Source organism: Rattus rattus, chromosome 13 (genome assembly GCF_011064425.1).
Source record: "Rattus rattus isolate New Zealand chromosome 13, Rrattus_CSIRO_v1, whole genome shotgun sequence".
Taxonomy (NCBI): domain Eukaryota; kingdom Metazoa; phylum Chordata; class Mammalia; order Rodentia; family Muridae; genus Rattus; species Rattus rattus.
The window spans coordinates 40836983-40855547 of record NC_046166.1 but is presented as its reverse complement, the minus strand read 5'-3'; the positions used below and the strand labels follow the sequence as shown (position 1 = coordinate 40855547).

The 18565-nt window shown below is 43.5% G+C and overlaps 1 protein-coding gene across 3 annotated transcripts in view; it reads right to left on the bottom strand.

Moving 5' to 3' along the window:
- Window positions 1–11829: 11829 nt before the first annotated feature.
- Window positions 11830–18565, bottom strand: part of Stox2 (storkhead box 2) — a 230855-nt gene continuing 224119 nt past the window's right edge. For all 3 annotated transcript variants that reach the window (XM_032918839.1, XM_032918840.1, XM_032918842.1), the window contains one exon: window positions 11830–18264. In XM_032918839.1, coding sequence (XP_032774730.1) covers window positions 18069–18264 — 196 coding nt within the window. In that variant the 3' untranslated portion in view covers window positions 11830–18068. The remainder of the gene's footprint in view (window positions 18265–18565) is intronic.

Here is an 18565-nt window from a genome sequence, read left to right as displayed (position 1 = left end):
TGTCAGTCAGTGATCCAAGGGTAGGCAGGGGACCTGAGGAGGAGAGTACACACAGCTGGGTGGAAATTGGAGACTCATGGTTGAGGGCTCAGGTGCAATTTTGTTTTAGTTATATCAGGTTGTACGTACGGGATGGTACGACCCCAACAACCTCACCTTTGTGACCATGGTATGGTGACTTAGCGCACGGCCATAGGTATCTCAGAAGCCATACGAATCCATTTGGCATCTTCTTCCTTCAGATATAGTTCCTTTGTGAATGATGCTCTGTAGTTGTCCAATAGATCTGCAAAAGGCTATGGCTGTTAGAGTTAGTGATCTCAATAACATTAAAATGTTGGCTGTTTGTGGTCTGTTTATAGTGCCGTGGAACAAATCCAGGACCTCATCCATCTTGGACAAGTGCTGTCCCACTGAGCTACATCCCTAGCCCAAATGAATAGTTCACATTAATAATATCAACACAGAGCCAAACACCCTGTTTGCATCTGTGAAGGAATATGATTAGAAAATGGTCCCAGGGGTTGGGGATTTGACTCAGTGGTAGAGCGCTTGCCTAGGAAGCGCAAGGCCCTGGGTTCGGTCCCCAGCTCCAAAAAAAAGAACCAAAAAAAAAAAAAAGAAAATGGTCCCAACCTCAGGGACTTTATAATCCAGTTAGACATGTGCAATAAATCTACAGAAAAAAAGAAAAAAGAAAACAAGGAACATGAGCGCTAACATATTTAAAAGTGGGTGAGCCTTGAAAGTTGGACTTGGGAAAGTAATTGAAGGTGGGGGTTCGGTAGCAACTGCACCTCTAGGCAAGGCACTAAACACTAACATGACTTCCAGTGATTGTTTTTTAAATGTTCTATGGAAAACTGTTAGAAACAATTCTTAGTGTGGCTAGAGAAATGACTCAGCACTTCACATCCCTACCACTTCCTCAGAGGACCCAGGTCTAGTTTCCAGCACCAGGCATGGCGGCTTACAACCAGCTATAATTCTAGTTCCAATGACCCAACATCCTCTTCTGGACTCGAAGCACCTGCACATGCATGGTAAACAAAGTCACACAGGCACATAATAAAAACATAAATATATATTTTTTAATGTTAGAAAAGAAGCATATTAGCCCTACATCCCCATATATACACATGTCCTAAGTATTAAGTAGAGGAAAAAATAATTACATGTACTTCTTACAAACGTTATCTTCTTGCTTCAAAAACAAATAAGTCTGTGTATGTCTGGGTGTGAGTATTTGTATATGTGAGTGGGTGTGTGTCAAGACATGCAAGTGCCTTGAAACACAGTCAGTGTGGAGGTTAGGGGACACCCTCAAGTGTTGGTCTCCTCAGGTGTGTTCCACCTTATGGAAGACAGGATCTCTGTTGAATGTCGCATATAGTAAACTAGCTGGTCCAGAGTTTGGGGTGTGATCCTGTCTTACCTCACATCCTAGTTTAAGATTGGCCCCTGCTTTTAAGCCTTTCAAACCTTTCTGTCATTGCCAATAGCCCACTAGCTTGAATCCCAGCTATCTGTAAGAACACCCTTGACACAATGAAACAAAGAGAGCTCTAATCCCCAAATGCACACACTAGCACCTTATAGTCTGTGTCTTACCTGACATGTGTGTTTCAGGGATATCTTGTGATCCTCATGAGGGCATTGGGAGGCATAGAAGTCAGGATCCACAGCCATTTGGTAACAGGCATTTAGTTACAGCTCTGAGATTCAGCAGCACAGTGAAGGATGCTGGCTGCCAAATTCCAGTTGGGAAGCTAAACAGGAAAGCTTCAGACTGGGGTCTGTTCCAGGCAGGTGTGCTTTTCCATGACGTCTTGAACACCTGTGACATCATTACTTCACACTCACGGATGGCCTTCCCTTCTGAGTCCCTTGGGCGGTAGTTACAGTGTCTTTTACTTGGTGTTTGAAGACCCCACGGGTTCACTATCTCCTATGAGGGAAACACTGAACATTTGTTATTTTAAATAGTTACTGTATCAAAAGTAGTAGACAAAGGAGGCATGGTGGTACATGCCTGTAACCCCAGCCCTTGGAAGGCTGAGGCAGAGGGATCTCCAGTTCAAGGTCAGCCTGGGCTACTCCTTAAAAAAATGATTGTTCAAAATTAAATTTTAACACAGTGCATGAGAGTACCCTTGTATAAACATCCTTAACAGACTAGATTATTCAATTCTAGATTTAGAAAGGCAGCATTTGAGTTACAAGTTGAACTCCTGCCTTGGTTACTTTTCTATTGCTGGGCAGACACCATGACCTAAAAAGAGTTTATTGGGGCTTCCAGTTTCAGAGAGTGAGTCCACCAGTATCATGCCAGGGAGTGTGGGAGCAGGCAAGCAGGCATGGCTCTGGAGCAGTAGCTTAATGTGTACATACTGAAAGGTGACCACACTGGGAATACCATGGGCTTTTAAAACCTCATAGCCCCTCCCAATGGCACACCTCTTCCAACAAGGCCATGCCTTCTAACCCTTCCCAGAGAGTTCTACTAAGTGGGGATCAAGTATTGAAGCAGATGAGTCTTTTGGGGGCCATCTCCATTCAAACCACCATAGCATCCCTAGTCTAGAAGCCCAAAATCCTCACATTGCTAGCCTCAAGCAATCAGGATAGAGGATTCTCAGTTTAAATTATTTAGCCCCTATCTGTCTAGTGTTTGAAAAATACCTTTAAAATAAAAAAAACAAAACTTCGAAACCATTCTGAACATCTATGACCAGTCCCTAAATTTTAGAGGGCACCTGTATCAGTGGCCTACCTTTTGGAAGCTCTGGCTTTTGTCCAGTGTATTATAAATGATGATAAGAATGAATTAAGCACAGTACTGGTTGTTAAGCAGGTGTGTGAAGGCAGTTGGAAGATTTTCATATGGACTCTAAGGGGAGATGAGTTAGCTGTAACAAGTCATTAGGAGAAGAAGTTTAAGCATTAAAGTGAAAAACAAAGACTTTGGCTGTATGTCTGTAGCCTGAGCTTCTCACATGACTGAGGCACAGGAAAGGCTTGTCTCAAAGCTCAAGTACAGAGTGAGCAACATGGAGAGAGACCTTTCGTATCGGATAAACGGTCTCTAGCCAAACCAGGCACGGCAAACATGACTCTGGTAAGCCTTGCCCTTCTCCCCTACTCCCTCTGCCTCGCTAAAAGCTGTTAGATTACATTCCTAAAGCCCATCTATTCTCTTATTTGACTACTTCCTCCTCCTGAGGCTGACCACCAAGGTCCAGCTATCTAAGTACTGGAGTCCAGCAATCCACAGCTCCCCTTGGCTCACCTAATAAACATGCTTAATTAAAACGAAATACCTCACCTTCACATGGGGTTTCCCCTTTGACCATTATAAACCGCCATTTTCTTATGTGGTACCGCTCTATCCAAAGGCAGTCTTTTGTCCTCTGAGACAAATTAAATGCCCCTCTTCCCTTCCCCTTGTTCCCTTCCCTTCTCCTTCATCCTTCATCTCTTGTCTTGTCTTATATTTCTTACCCTCTGTCCCTCTGGGGCAGATAAATCTCCTTTGTGCTGAGAACTCAGTCTTGGGGTTCTGAGCCAATACTGATCACTTCATCAAATGAATAAGTAAGAAAATAAGTTTTAAAAATAGTAAAAAGAAATAATAAGAGAGCATCTACTGGTTTGTATTGGTTATAAATGATTTACCTTTTTATACAGTAGTTTTTCCTCTGACTCTAAAAAAAAAAAAAAAAAAGAAATATACTTACATTCAGTCTAGTGTGTTCCCCCCCTACGTCATTCAGAAATTCTTGGATGAGTTTAGTTAAGACCATGTATGTGAGTGCTTTCTGCTCTGTTAAAGAGAAGACTCATCAATTTGCAACTTGAAAAAAGGTAATAAGGTTGTTTATTTCTTTAGTGCTACTGGGGATGGAACCTACAGAAAGTACTCTATCACTGAGCTATAAGTTATGATTCTTTGTATGTGTTTCCCTGTGTCCATGCATGTGTGTGTATGCACATATGTGTTTGTGCCTATGTACTTGTATGCATGTGTGTGTGCATGTGTGTGTATGTGTGTGCATGTATATGTGTGCAAGTGTGTGTGTGTGCATGTGTGTGTGTGCATGTGTGTGTGTGTATGTACGTGTGTGCATGTGTGCGTGTGTGTGTGTGTGTGTGTGTGTGTGTGTGTGTGTGTGAATGTGGAACCAGAGTTCAATCTTAGGTGTTCCACAGGAGCTGTTCCCACGGCGTTTTTGACACAGGGTCTCTTATCAAGAACTGTGGCTCACAGATTAGACCCAACTCTAGGAATCCTCCTGTCTCAACCTCACAAGTAGCTGTGATTACAATCCAATGCCACCAGTCCCGCAGTAAGCCTTTTTATACTTAAGAAAAACCAATTCATCCTTCACCAGGGATGAAGCACTCAGAACATCTGTGGAGAAGGCGAGACTTACCAAGGGAAATGCGGTGAGTTTGAGAACATTAAAATAAAATGCATGTGCTTCATCACCAGGGGCCTTTCTGGCCACATCGTGTTCTTGGTTCTGGAAATCTGACGGGGGTGATGCTGAGAGGAAGAAATGACAGACGAGTACAGAAAAGCTGGGATCTGGAGGGTTGTGCTTACTCTGATGGGGGGGTCCTTACTACACAACCCAGAAACCCAGCTTGTCTCTCATGTCCGGCACAGGGAAAGGCGGTGAGACAGTCTCCATAAGGGGCCTCTGCAGGGGAGGAGCGTCGCTTGTGCAGTGTTGATTTTTGCACACACTGCCAACATGGACACACAGACCAGGGGTCTTTGACGTGGTCTTGCTCATGACAACAATACACACTCACTCCGAACTTCAGTTTCTCCCCATGCGTCTTCCTTCGTCATTACCTCCTAGTCTTCAGCATTTTCTTTGTCCACGGTCTTCCGGCCTTAAAATAAACAGGCTTGTAGTAGGACCATGCCAACAGTGAAACCCAGGAGAGCTGCTTCCTTGGAGGTAGGACTTCGACGAGGCATTGATATGGATTCTTGATTCCGAATGTCAGTCAGGGATCTGGCCTCCCCCCACCCCCGCTCCTCCAGAAACTATCCCTTGACCTGAATCCAAGCTCAGAGTAGGACAATAACTATTGTGTCTGAATCCCAGGGTCACTTAAAATGACCTTCCCGGTAACGCCTTTAAATACTCCACTCCCAAAAGCCGAGGTAAACTGAAGTGTTGGGAGATTTCTGATAGCTACCTGAGCAAGCCTAAGTAGAGGGGGTGGTTTTTTAATTAGAAAAAAAAAGTCAATTTTAGCTAACCTGAATATTAGAGAGTAACTGCAAGTAATTTACAATAGTTAAAGTCCCCAGTTAATCTCTAAAAATCTCCACATTATAGCTACAAAAACCAGCTAGTGAGACAACACACACACACACACACACACACACACACACATGGCTGGGGCAACTATTGTAGGACAATAGGAAAAACGTTATCAGGAAATCAGATTCAAGGACTTGTTTGAAAAGTGTGCAATGTACGGAGAAAAATGGGAACATTAAGGTGAAATATTAGCTGGTGGCCAAGCTCCCACAGATGCTTGAAGAGAAAGAGAGGGCGGTCAGCGGAGAAATGACAAGAAACAGAAAGAGAAACACGTGGCTGAGATGGGAGGGGGTTAAATCAAGAGGGAGAGAATAAATTTTGTTATACTTCTGTGGAAACTTTGCATAAACAATAGTCAGATGTCTTTAGATAGAAGACACAGCTAAAAGGAAACACGCTGTGCCTGTGCTCATAAATACTCCAACCACGGGGACCCTCCCCCATCTATGTGTGGGGAGAGCGCAGAGCCTTAGATTGTCCCCATACACCCACCCTGCCACACAACGAATGGTCTTCATGTTCCACTAAGCAACATTTGTCCCTTCCGCAAGTCAACAGCTTCTCTGAAACAGCAGGCTCTGTGGGGTTTGTCACTTTTATTTTATTTTTATTTATTTTTTGTAAAGCAGAGGCTTCTGAGGATGACCTCGCATCTGATTGTCCCTGCATCCGTGCTATTGGATTACAAACCCAGCATCTGTGGTGCTGGGGGTTGAAGGTGGGATTTGTGGATGTCTGATGCAAGCGCTCTACCAACTGAACCACATTAACATGCCCCCGGCCTAGCTTGCACCCCTCCCACGCCCTCCCTCACTCGCTCGCATACGCAGAAGACTGCATGAAGAAACTAAACCCACAGTGTCCGAAGCCAGGTTCCCCTTCATCTTCTAATCTTTTAACAACCTTATGACATTCCAATTCTCCCTTCCCGGCTTCCTTTGTGGTAAGGATAATGAATGAAGCCCAAGACAGCCCTCTCCAGCGAACACATTTCCAAGTGCCTCATCCTTACGGCAGCCGCCTCGGAGACTGTTCCGCATGCTCGAAGTTCCCCTTACGGACAGCACGCTGAGCCCTCTTCTTGCACAGTGAACCCACCTGCAGCTCTGGCTACACAAAGGGCCATTGCGAAACCCGGATAAAGGGAGACCCTTCTCCCAACTGAGTCACAGTGTGAAAGTGATAGGAATGATTTGGCTGAGGTTGGAATAGTAAAACAGCGTGTCTCTAAGATAAACAAAACCGATAAGAATATGTATTGGTTGGGAACCATACATATTCTACAAGATTATGCTACGATCAGGGCTTGGAAGGAGAGAAGAATGCCAGAGACCCCTGTGAAAGGCATGGTGTGTAATCTGAGCCCTGAGATATATAGAAACATGGAGGAGGAGGTTGGGGCTTACTACTTCCGCTATGGTGCTCAACTTGGCACAGTGCGTTCTTCCTCAGCATAAGGGGCTGCATCTATACACACGGGTGGCAAAGGGGAAGGAAGGATACATGCAAATGAATCTAATATGCAATCCTAGATGGGCTCCTGGAACAGAAAAATTATACAAAGTCCAAAGTAAGGAAATGTGAATGAACTGTGGACTTCAGTTTACAACACCCAAAGGCCAGCAAGATGACTCAGTGGGTAAAGGTGCTTGCTGCTAAGCTTGACGTCATGAGTTCAATCCCCAGAACCCACACATGGAAGAAATGAACCTATTCTTGTAAGTTGCCTTCTGCTCTACACACACACACACACACACACACACACACACACACACACACACACACACACACACACCCCAAAAACATAGTAAAATAGTTTTAAAGCTCTACTTTAATAGCAATCATTAAAAAATAATTAGTGCTGACCCATTAATAGTGACCAATGTACCATAGTAAAACGAGATGTAAGCAACAGGGAAACTGGATACAGGACAAGAGAGAACTTCCTGTAGCCCCTTTGCAATTGTATGGGTTTGAACTGTTATAAAGTAAAAGGTTTATTTGTTATATTTTTAGTGCTTTGCTCTAAAACATTCTGTAGTTTCCTGCCTAATGCACTCAGAGGAATCTCTCCTAATTGTTTACAGTTCTCTCAACTCTTGAGAATATAAGCCAGTCCTCTGTAATGCCCGTTTGCCTGACTTCTAATGTGACCCCTCAGGAACCATCCTGGTCTACCTCATGGGGCTGTTTTAATGACAGAAGGAGACATAGCGGGGATACCCGTCTCCAAGACTGGTGTCATTCTAGAGACTTGTCTTCTCTGGGTTATTTGAAGTGTTCTCGTCCATCACACATGTGCCACCAATAGTGATGCGTGATATGTTGCACCGGTCTAGAGACCAGTGAGTCCCTCCGTGCACTGACCCAGAGTTATTCCTTCACTGCTGAGAAAGCGAAACTGATGTTGGGGCAAGGAATGGAAGATACTGGCTTGGAGCACAGATATTTAGAAGTACAGAATAATCCCCCGAGGTGACGCATATTTCAGTCAGACATCCTTTGACAGAAACACAGAGATGGTAGACTGATCGATGATGGATAAATAGTAGCTGCTACCAAATAGAGAGGGGATAGCTAGGTAGATGATAGATAAATGATTGGTAGATAGATATGTGATTGGTAGGTAGATGATAGACAGATAAAGGATTGGTAGGTAGATAAGTGATAGATGATAGAAGGCAGATAGATGATAGAAAGAAGGCAGGAAAGAAACGAAGGCGAGATGAAGAAATGAAGGGGTCCACAGAAGAGGAAGGAGAGAAGAAAGGAAGATTTTCTAATGGAAAAATAATTCCTTCCTCTTGAAAACTTGAAATGCAAATAGATATAAAAGTATTTTTTCAGCAATCGTACAATAAGATTCCTGCTTGCTCATTTGTTAAGAGTGTCTCTGACTGAACGTGCGCAGGCCCGGGCTTGTGCAGGCCCAGCGCAGGCAACCACAGGAGCTGTGCACTCGTGTTAGAGCCCTACGTCAGCAATCCACCGCCATCTCCCCCCTCCTCCTGCGCCTGCTCATTCTGCCCTCTCCCCCAGTGTTCCCTCAGCCTTAGAGCAGTGGTTCCAACCTTCCTAACGCTGTGACCCTTTAATACAGTCCCTCAGGCTGGGGTGAACCCAGGCACCCCATTGTTACTTCATAACTGTAACTGGCTATCGTTCCGAATCACACTCTAAATGTTTGATGATATCTGATATGTGACACCCCTCCCATAGGGGTCATGACCCATGATTTTGAGAACTGCGGCCTTGAAGAGAGTGACATGGATGTCCTGGTTAGGGCTGGGTCACAAAACAAAATCCAGAGAGAAAAGCATGAAAATGGGAGACTTACGGGGAGAAGGGAAGACGGACAGGGTGGGAGGGGCAAGAGCACAGGGTAGGATCGGAGTGCATTCTACACGTGTATGGACTGCCAACAAGTGATTTTAATAAACATAATTTTAAAGGAATCTGTTTGATCTACTGCAATTCCTTATCAGTAACCTACCCCCATACCTACCTATCCATACTTGCACATAGCCCGATAGTTATCCAATCCCGAGTGAACATAGATGCATGATTCCCATAGAAGCCAGGCAGGCAAAATGCTCTGAAGGCAAAGGTTAGCAGAAAGCAGATGACAGATACCCCGTTTGTGGACTTGGGCTAAGGCACTGCGAATAGAAATTTTAAACTATAACTGTTCCATTGTGGTTAGAAATAATTTAGACCAGTAATAAAATAACATTGTTTTTTCCTTTTAAAAACGTTTTGGGGAGCTGGAGAGAGTGCTTCCTGTTCTTCTGAGAGACCTGAGTTCAGTTCCTAGTATCCTGACATGTCAGACAGCGAGCGATCGGCTACAAGTCTAGGTTCAGGGGGATCTGATGTCTTCTTCTGGCCATTACATGAAAATGCACACGGGTACACAAACACACACACACACACACACACACAAAACAACAACAACAAATAAATAAATAAATCTTTAAAAACGGTTTTATTCTCTTTCATGTATTTTAATGTGTATGTATGTGTGCACATCATGTGTGTTGAGGTCAGAGGGCAATTTGCAGGAGTCGGTTCTCTCTCGTCTGGGTCTCAGGGATCAAACTCAGGTCATTAGGCTTAGTGACAAAGACCTGAACCTGCTGAGCTATCTCTAGGGCCATGATCAAAGTTTAATTGTACAACAATCATCACGAGAATGTCTTTAGGCAGTATAATAAAGTCAAAGAAATCTGAGGCAACAGAGAATGATGTGTGGAATCCTGCAATAGAGTGAAACAAGGAAACCATGAAGGGGTGTGACCAAAAAGGCACTTGCTTTATAAAACCTGGAGGCTAAAGAACCCACATAAATGGTCAATCCTGTTACTGAGCTGAGGCTGAACCTGAGACTGTTCACCCCCTTTGAGGGCAGTAGGTCCAGCCGTAAACTCTTAGATATGACCTAGAGTCATTTTTGCCTTTATGGATCTGAATAACTCCGTCTCACTTTTCACTTCTATGGGAGGCGGGAGGCATGTCTCACGACGCACGACCCTCCCGGTGTGATTCTTTCAAGATGCATCAATAACTCCTCCCTGCCTCTCCTGAGTACAGACACCTTTTCCTCACAGCCTGGGGCCATGCACTCTGCGCATACATTCTCCACACACACTGTCCCACGGGTTACAGGATGAACTACCAGTTTGACAGGAAGCGTCTGGAGCCACTGGGCCTGAACATCGTCCCATCAGTAAATCCAAGTATCCCCACAGTAGGGCTGAGATTTTCCAGTTAAGTAAGTTATGAAAGTCAGGTGAATAACTCCTTTTTATTATTCAATGTTTCTCGATTTCACAGCAGCAAATGGGGTGGGAGGCGATTACGTTCCACTTGGACTTTCTCTATGGGAGAAAAAAATCTCCCTGCTCTGAAAAGAAGTTAAAACCATACCATTTCCTTTGGCATGAAAAGACATTTATGAACTGGGACCACTCTCTCAGAAAAGCCAACCGCCTGCTATCAATCTTCCTATGAAATTCCCGTATTTCCTCCATGCTTCCATTTCGCTGGCTCATGCTGAAGTACACACCCAGTGCCCTTCCCCGGACCTCAGCAGCTGTGACTCTAAAGTGTGGAGAACAATGCACTGCCTCGTCCCCATTTCTTGTCTCAAAAAAGCGCTCCTGTGGCAGCCTATATAGACAAACTTGAACCAGAAGCAACAAAATGAGACTTGTCCCTTAAAGCCATCACTTTGGGCTCTTTGAATTAATTCAGAGGACAAGATAATTGTCCAAGGCAATTTTTGGAAGTCTGTGTTAGGTTTTTACAAGAAAATTGGTCTCCACTGTGGAGGTCTAGTGTTCGGGAACGGGGCTGGTTATAGGCTGTTTCTTAGTGTAGTTGTTCATTGGACAGAGTATCGTTTTTTAGTTTCAGAAGATGGACTTTATTCTCCAAAGACCCATCTCCAAGGAGGGGACCTGTCACCAAGGGGACTCAAAAGCATCTAAAGGAATCTGTTCGAACCCTCGCCCCCGGGGAATTGCTCTAGGATCCCCATGGATACTCAAACCCTGAACTGTAACAGAAAATCCTTCAGTGTTCACATGTGACCGATGCACATCTAAAGATGGCATGCTTTACACCATATCTCCATGACTACAATACCCACTGTAATGTAAATGCTGTAAAACCAACAAGGAAGAAGTCTGTGTGTCTACACAGACACACTTGTGTGGGGGATGTATGCATGTGTCCCTTGTGCATGCGGATATGCTTGTATACGGAGACTTAGATCATCTTTCTCACTCTCTAGCTTCCGCATTTTTCAAAAAAGACTTTCACTTAACCCAGTGTTCAACAATCTGGCTAGGCTTCTAGCCAGTAACCTCCAGATATCCTGCCTTGGATCCTCCAGCCTCAGTATGGAGGAGCACCACTGCACCCTGAGTTTATGTGGGTACTGGGGATCTGAACTCAGGTGCTCATGTCTGCACAAACACTCCATCGAGTCTTCTCAACCCTACACACAATTTAAAAGAAAAACTCTTTTCCATCCATCTTTGTTTGAATGCTGCTAGGTTCTATGCTAAATTCAGTGTGAAACCCACGGCTAGCTCTTGAAGACTCCTGAACATGTAGGCATCCTCACTAGATGGACAAACCTCCCAGGATTTACCTGAGAGACATGTTACCAGTTTCGAAATGAGTGGTTTAAAAAGAGAAATTCCCTCAAAGAACCACATTTCTCTATAATTTCATACAAAATGGGACCACACGGCAGCTCTAACAATTGCTCTGTGTTAAACCCACCCCCGAATGGGATCTTCTCAAAAGCCACAGGGAAAGAATTTTGATACAGGAACTCCATGTTTGGTTTTCAATTTAAAAACTGTAATAAAAAAATGCGCAACAGAAACTCTGTTACAAAAATCACATCAATTAGAGAGAGAAACTGACCTCGTCTAAATAATTTATCTCTCCAGTACCAAAAAAGAAAATCCACTTACACATATAACCAAATGTTATTTAATATCTTAAAAAGTAACACAATCCAAAATGGATATTTCACACAACACTACATAAACAACATGAACACAATATTACCATATGGAGGGACTTTCAAATATAGACTTACAAAAATCCCTGTCCTTTTTTTTTTTCCTTTTAACTTATTATACTAAGCATGACAAGGAATCATCATTTACAGTATGGTACACGGACACGATAAAAACCATGTTACAAATGTGCTGTTAGAAATCAGTAACATTAGGGAAGACGTTTCATGAACTGCAGTTATTTCTTATGAAATACTATACAATATAAACAGAACATCCATCTTGGATGACCTTTACAGCAACCAGAGACCAAGTCATTTAAAGTTTTTTTTTTCAGTGCAAAAACATTTTTATTCAAGGCAGTCTTGGCTGCAAAACTCCTTCCTAACACAGTGAATCCCACACGTACTTCTTAGCTCACTGACCCTAATGTAATAGTCACAGTCAGCCACGCAGAGAAAGACACCCGCAGAGCCACGATCCCTTGGAACTTAGATGGTCAAATTGAATTCTCTTCCAGAGAGTATGGATGTGACTGCTCTAAGGACTTTATGTTTGTAGCTGTTGACACTGATGTGAAGGTGACCCGAGGGCAGGTCTACTCCTAACTGGCATGCGTGCACAATACTACACAGTATTCTGTTCTTCCAATGTGGAAAGAGTGGTGGTGGGGTAGGTATCTGGTGGTGGTGGGGATGCGGAGAGGGTAACGCTCAGAGGAAAGGAAGGCGGGGCTGTCAAGAATGTTCTATATGAAGGTCCTGGAGCTGTAGAGGACTGGGATTGAAGGAGAGCTCGGGTCTCAGATTTGGTACCTCTTTTGGGGTGAGAGAAGGGGAATGGGGGGGGCGGGTACCAAGGTCAGCCTTTGGACAGGGAGGTAGGCAGGTGCACAAGGACCAGCCAAGCTCTAACCTTCCATTTCTGCCTTTCCAAGCCATTGGTACATCACCTGGAAACACCCTTTTCCTAGTCGGGAGGGTGTATGTGTTCACAAGTGAAGCCGACAATGAGCCATTAAAGGCCTCTGACTGCCTGCATACAATCACAAGACCGCTTAGTTCCCCTGGAGCTTTGCCGAATTCTCAGTTTTGCAAATGTTAAGCCTGTGCACAACAATAAAGACACAGGCATATGTATTCTAGAAGCCATCACCGAGGAGCCCCTCTGCGTTGCTGATGCAAGACAAGAGGATGGACTCCAAGCCAGGGAGAAGCCAGTACCTTTGGCAAACACATGAGATCTAATGCTAAAATGTCTCATGTGTATAATTTATGAAATGTATCCTAAGGAAAACTCCATGGGAAAATATCACTTGTATCATTAATACTATAAAACCTTCTTCGAGAAGGATGGGGTGATGGCTGAGTCTTTTGTATTTCTTGGCAAAGCTCATACAATAGCAATCCCTTGCCACCATGTTTAACTAGCCCAAAGGAAACCAATGCCTCCCATGGCTTTTTGCATTCATTTTTCTTGTTTCTAATTTCCCCAAGCCTTAAACACGGGCCAGAGAGTCCCTCGCTCACAGGACATTATTGGATGGCTTTGACAATGGATGGGGGTTGGGGGTCGGGGGAGGAAGCACCACTTCGAGTCTACTGTGGTCTGCACTGCACTGCTAGTTGGGTGTGGGTCTGGTCTGTGGGAAAGGAGAAAGCAGAAGTCAAAGACCTTCTATCTCATAATTTGACAAAACTCTTGGAACTGGATCAGCTTCCCAGGTTCTACGAAGCAGGGCTTGATATAGCATAGTGAGTGGTATGTTGCTGAACACTGTGAGGAGTGCTTGATGAATATTTTAAAGGAAAATTAAGAGAAAAAAAAAACACAACTGTTTCAGCACCTTCCACTGCCTGGAGCAGCCAATGTTCCTGGAGATGGGGTTTTGTTTTAACACAGATATGACAGGGACCTAATAAGGAACTGTAAACAAAGGTGGATGTCTGGACTGGCCTTGGATGACAGTGGCATTGGTGTGGATTTGTTCCTCTCCCACGTCATAACTCAATACCAGTAAGGGGTGCTGAGGTGCTGAGATTCCAAACACCCATACCTCTTTGAATGAAATGGACAAGGTGTCAAGCTGTATTTGTTTTCTTTATTAGCACACATCATAAAAATAGCATCTTAGTGATTTCTCACCATGGCCTATCAAACAGATAGAAAATAGGTCACTGAGAGCTGCCACTGTGTTTCTGGGTGATCTCAAGACACTCCATTTGTTTGCTCCTGTCAAGCCTGGGTATGAGAAACTGGACCCGCCCTGCAATTGTACGCCTAATGCTTCGGAAGCACTTTGAGATCGCCGGATGAGCTGCGGAACATTACCAGTCGTTGGTTGTTAGCGCAAGCTCAGAACGCTACCCCTCCCAAATGGTTTTGTGAGAACTGTGCCTATCACTGAAGTTACAAACTTTATCTTCAAGTACACTTTGTGGTGACCAGTGGTTAATCCTAGGTAGGACTTTACAAAGCTATGCTAACCTAAAAGAGAAACGATGTTCTTTTATGTCCTTACTGCCTTTCCTGTCTTGGTGACATTGTAACAATATTGGCTGAGTTCTCAGAAAAGAGACATTCAAATCACTGCTCCTCCACATTCTCTTTCCATTCATATTTCCTGAACTTGAATTCTCCAACATCAAAGACACCGGCATTTCTTATTTCTACCCGGCTACTCCCATTTCAGCTCTCACATTGGTTTTCTCTATTGGGTGCACACACACCCTATTCTTGCACTCATTAAAGTCTCCTGAGATGTGCAATCAAAGGGTAGACAAATTACTTAACAGACATCTCAGAATGCATGGCACAGTTCTTTTAATAAAAAAAAGTTTGGGCTCCATAGGGTAGCATAGAGGCAGAGAGGCCCAAAGTGCTTCAAGTTGGCAGTCCAAAATTTTCACATATCTTTTGTTACTGGGGGAAAAAAAACCCTAACAATTCAATGTAATTTCTATAGGAATTAATAACTTCCTAAATGTTTACCAAGTGGCTCTTTGCCAGAGAAGACTTTTTTTTTCTCTAATAGTGAGCGTGTAGAAGCAGGGAAGACAGTAATTTTAAAATGTTCGTTCATTTGTAACAAATCAAATGTGCTTTCATGGGGGAGAAGGGAGAGAAAAAGAGGACAACAGGCTTACAGTTGGGAGCAAAGAATGTTGTGAAAGAAAATCATGGCAATGAAAAGGTCATGAGTCCAATGGGTAAGTCACCGACACATACGCCACGCCATGGCCTACCGCTGAAACACGTTTGTAACATTGCTTTTTCTGAAGAACACACTTAAACACACTGCTGCCATTTCATCAAATTCATGGAGGTAGTTATATGTAAAAAATAAAAATTACCATAAAGTAATATGCTGTATCATAATAATACATACGTGTGCAAAATGCCGACAGATGTGTTGACCCTTTAAAGTTGAATGCCTCACAGAGATTCAACCAGATTCAGTTTTGTAAACCTTTCCGTTGATAAACTCTAAAACTAGACATGCCGTCACAGAACACAGAGCTACGGTTCCAGTGGAGAAAACTGACGAAGCCTGGAGAGAGTCTCGAGGCTGTGAGAGTCAAAGAGTCTCACCATTTTGAGGAGACCATCTTAGACACATGTACGCATCCCACTGCCATGTGCTTCCCACCACCAATGCCTCTCCATTCAAGAATCCAGATTAGATTCAGACGAGAGTGTTTCTCCACGGAATATCTGTGTATGTGGTACATCATCTTTAAAGCCCATCATTCAGTGCTAATGGCTGCTGGTCTAAGGGAAGTTCTTTTGCTTATCCACTTATTATTATTTTTAAATCATGTACTCCATAGTGATTAGTGTACACATTTTGTTTGGAAAATGTCTTCTGTAAACCTGTTTTTTTTGTGAACTATCAAAAATGCATATTTTAAAGCTTCGCTTAAAACAGAATTATGTCCTCTCCTGCTCGCACGGCACTCAATTCTTTCAATGGCTACTATGTTCAGAGGTCAATCAGAGATTAGTGTATTGTTTTAACAGTTCTGTTATTTATGAACTGAGTATGCCAAAAGTTTCAGAGCAGGTTTTTTTAGGGCGCGGGGTGGGGGGTGGGGGCAAATTAATTTAGACCAGATCCAGGAATCTTATGGTGTATGGCTCCTGAAGCAAACAGACTATGTAGTAATCAGATGCATGGTTGCTCTTTCTGGACATTACTTAAGTAATCAGAGAAACAATGTGCTTCTGGACAACTGAGGCATGCCAGGAGGAAGTAAGATATGGGATTCGAAGCCAATTCCCTTAAGCATTTCAACAATGTAGCAGTATACTGGGAACTGTGCTTAAGCTTCATTACAATAAGCAAGAAAAAGAAATTTATACCAAGCTTAAGGAGCCCAGTTTGACCCAATAGTACAACTTCCAAATAGCAGACAAAATGAATGTACATGTTTCCAACTGCTTCATATGACTGTGCTCCCTTAGACACCTTGCTAGTGATTCAGCCTGACACAGAAAAAGAAGTAGCTCACAAACTTATGCTCATTGCTGAAATCTTGAGTGAAAATATTTTATACTGATTTTTAAGTTGTTTATCTATAAATTCATTAAAGCATATGGCTCCAAAAATCATCTGACACTCAACTGAATGTAACTTTGTTTCAGACCATTTTCTGAGATCAGACCTAACCCACGTGCAGATAAGATTTTCAGTACCTACAGAGGTATGCCACGCTTCTCAGAAAATAAGATCAAGGGACTTTTGAAGAGAGCCTTTCTGGTAGGACTGAAGTGTAATGGTTAGTGGTCCCCCTTCTGCAAAGCCTTGGGATACTGAGCATGACGTCTTAAACCAAAGCAGAGCTTGGAGAAGTCATTGCAAAGATGATGTCCACCCAAAACGTGCCTCCTGAAATCACTACAAAGTATCTGTAAACATTACTCTGGCATAGTTCATGAATGCATAAGTGTCATTCTGATACACTTTAGGGGAGTACAAATTAAGAATATACCACGCCAGCAGAATGAGGACATTCTGCTGTTCATTACATGGGCCCATGTATATTTCTAATCAAAAATTACTTTAAATGTTGTCTCTATAGATATCTTCCCAGGAATAAAAGGCCTGAAGTTTAACTCTCCCTAAATTTGCTCTTTTCCTACAACCATTAAAAATCATCTCCACAGCCTAATTTAGGCATTCTATTTAAAACTACATAAAATAGATTTATGTCCCTTCCATTAGAAAGAATAACACCCTCGGGCCACATTCTTCATTTGTATCATAAAGAACATTTTACTTCCCAACAGATTAATCACCGCATCTAATATAGTCAGCTCGATCATCCTAAGTGTCCCAAGGAGGGAAGCATCCTTCTCCAGTATCTGATTCATCCCTCCTGGTCATCCACACACCCTTCTCCAGCCCTCAGTGCTGTGCCCCCATGAGACCGCATTTCCCTTCCTTTGTCCACCTCAAAGGCCTATATTCCTGTTTGTGATTAGGGAAGGTTAAAAAAACAAAAAACTCAAGACAAGCATTTAGTGAGTTGGAAAACAGTAAAAACAAATACCCCAACAACTTCCATAGGGACCTCTGACCCACTTCCATGGGCTCCTGCAAGAGTGTCGTGAAAACTCACAGTGAAAAATGACTGGTACTTTAAAGGACTCACACATAAAGGGCTGGGGTCCCTTCTGCCCAGTTTGGCACTGGTTTTTCTCACAATGGACACACCCCTACATTTACATTTTGTGGCGGCTTGGCTTTTTTTTTTTGAGGGGACGGGGTTTTGAGGGGGCGGGGTTATCAAGGATGAGTCCCACGGCCCGTACCCCGTAGGCCGGCAGGGAGCAACACATCTCTGTGGCATTTTCAGAATGGAATTGGCAACTGTATGACATCGAAAAATGCATGTTCCACTTACAGTGTTTAGACTTTCCTATGTGTGCTCAGATACAATTAGTGAAGCGGAAGTGTACGTATCTCCCATACTGCTATTCGGTAGCTACAGAGCCATACATGTGAAAAGCAATACTCTGAAATGAAGATTTTTTTTTTTTTGCCCTAGCCTACTTAGCGGCACAGCTCAAGTAACCCCCAACCTGTGCTTGAGATGTTTGCCTTTGAAGAGATGTAAACATCAGTCCCAATCGTCGTAAACGTTGCTGTATCGAATGAGACAGAAGATCTGAGGCAGAAGGACAATCATACACTAGTAACAGAAGCTTGCAAGCAGTTGGAAGGTTTCTGTAATTTCTCAGCTTCGCTGGTCGGGGGATCCGTACTGGCGCGGAAGTTGAAGGTTGGACCAGCTCCGCCATGGGCCGGACTCAAAGCAGGATTCTGACGGCGGTTGCTTTCAACAATGCTTGATGTGTTGGAAGCCAGGCTTTCCCGAGTGCTAAAAGAGTAAAAAGGGTTGGTTTTGGTTTTGCTTTCAACATAAACAATTATATGTTGAGCCCCTGAAGGAAGGAACACCAAGGGACGGAGCTAAGATTTCCTCTGTCGGTTCGTGATGTCCTATCACCATGCATCTCCACGATTACCTGCATGAGTTCATCCAGCCCAGACTCTGGACTCGTGTGAGACGTGAACCGCAGCACACCTGGTTTCTGACTACCAAATGTGGTTTGAAACGGTTTCCACTGTTCGTTATTTTCAAGAAAATTACTTCAAAATGTGATGTGTGAGATGGCGAC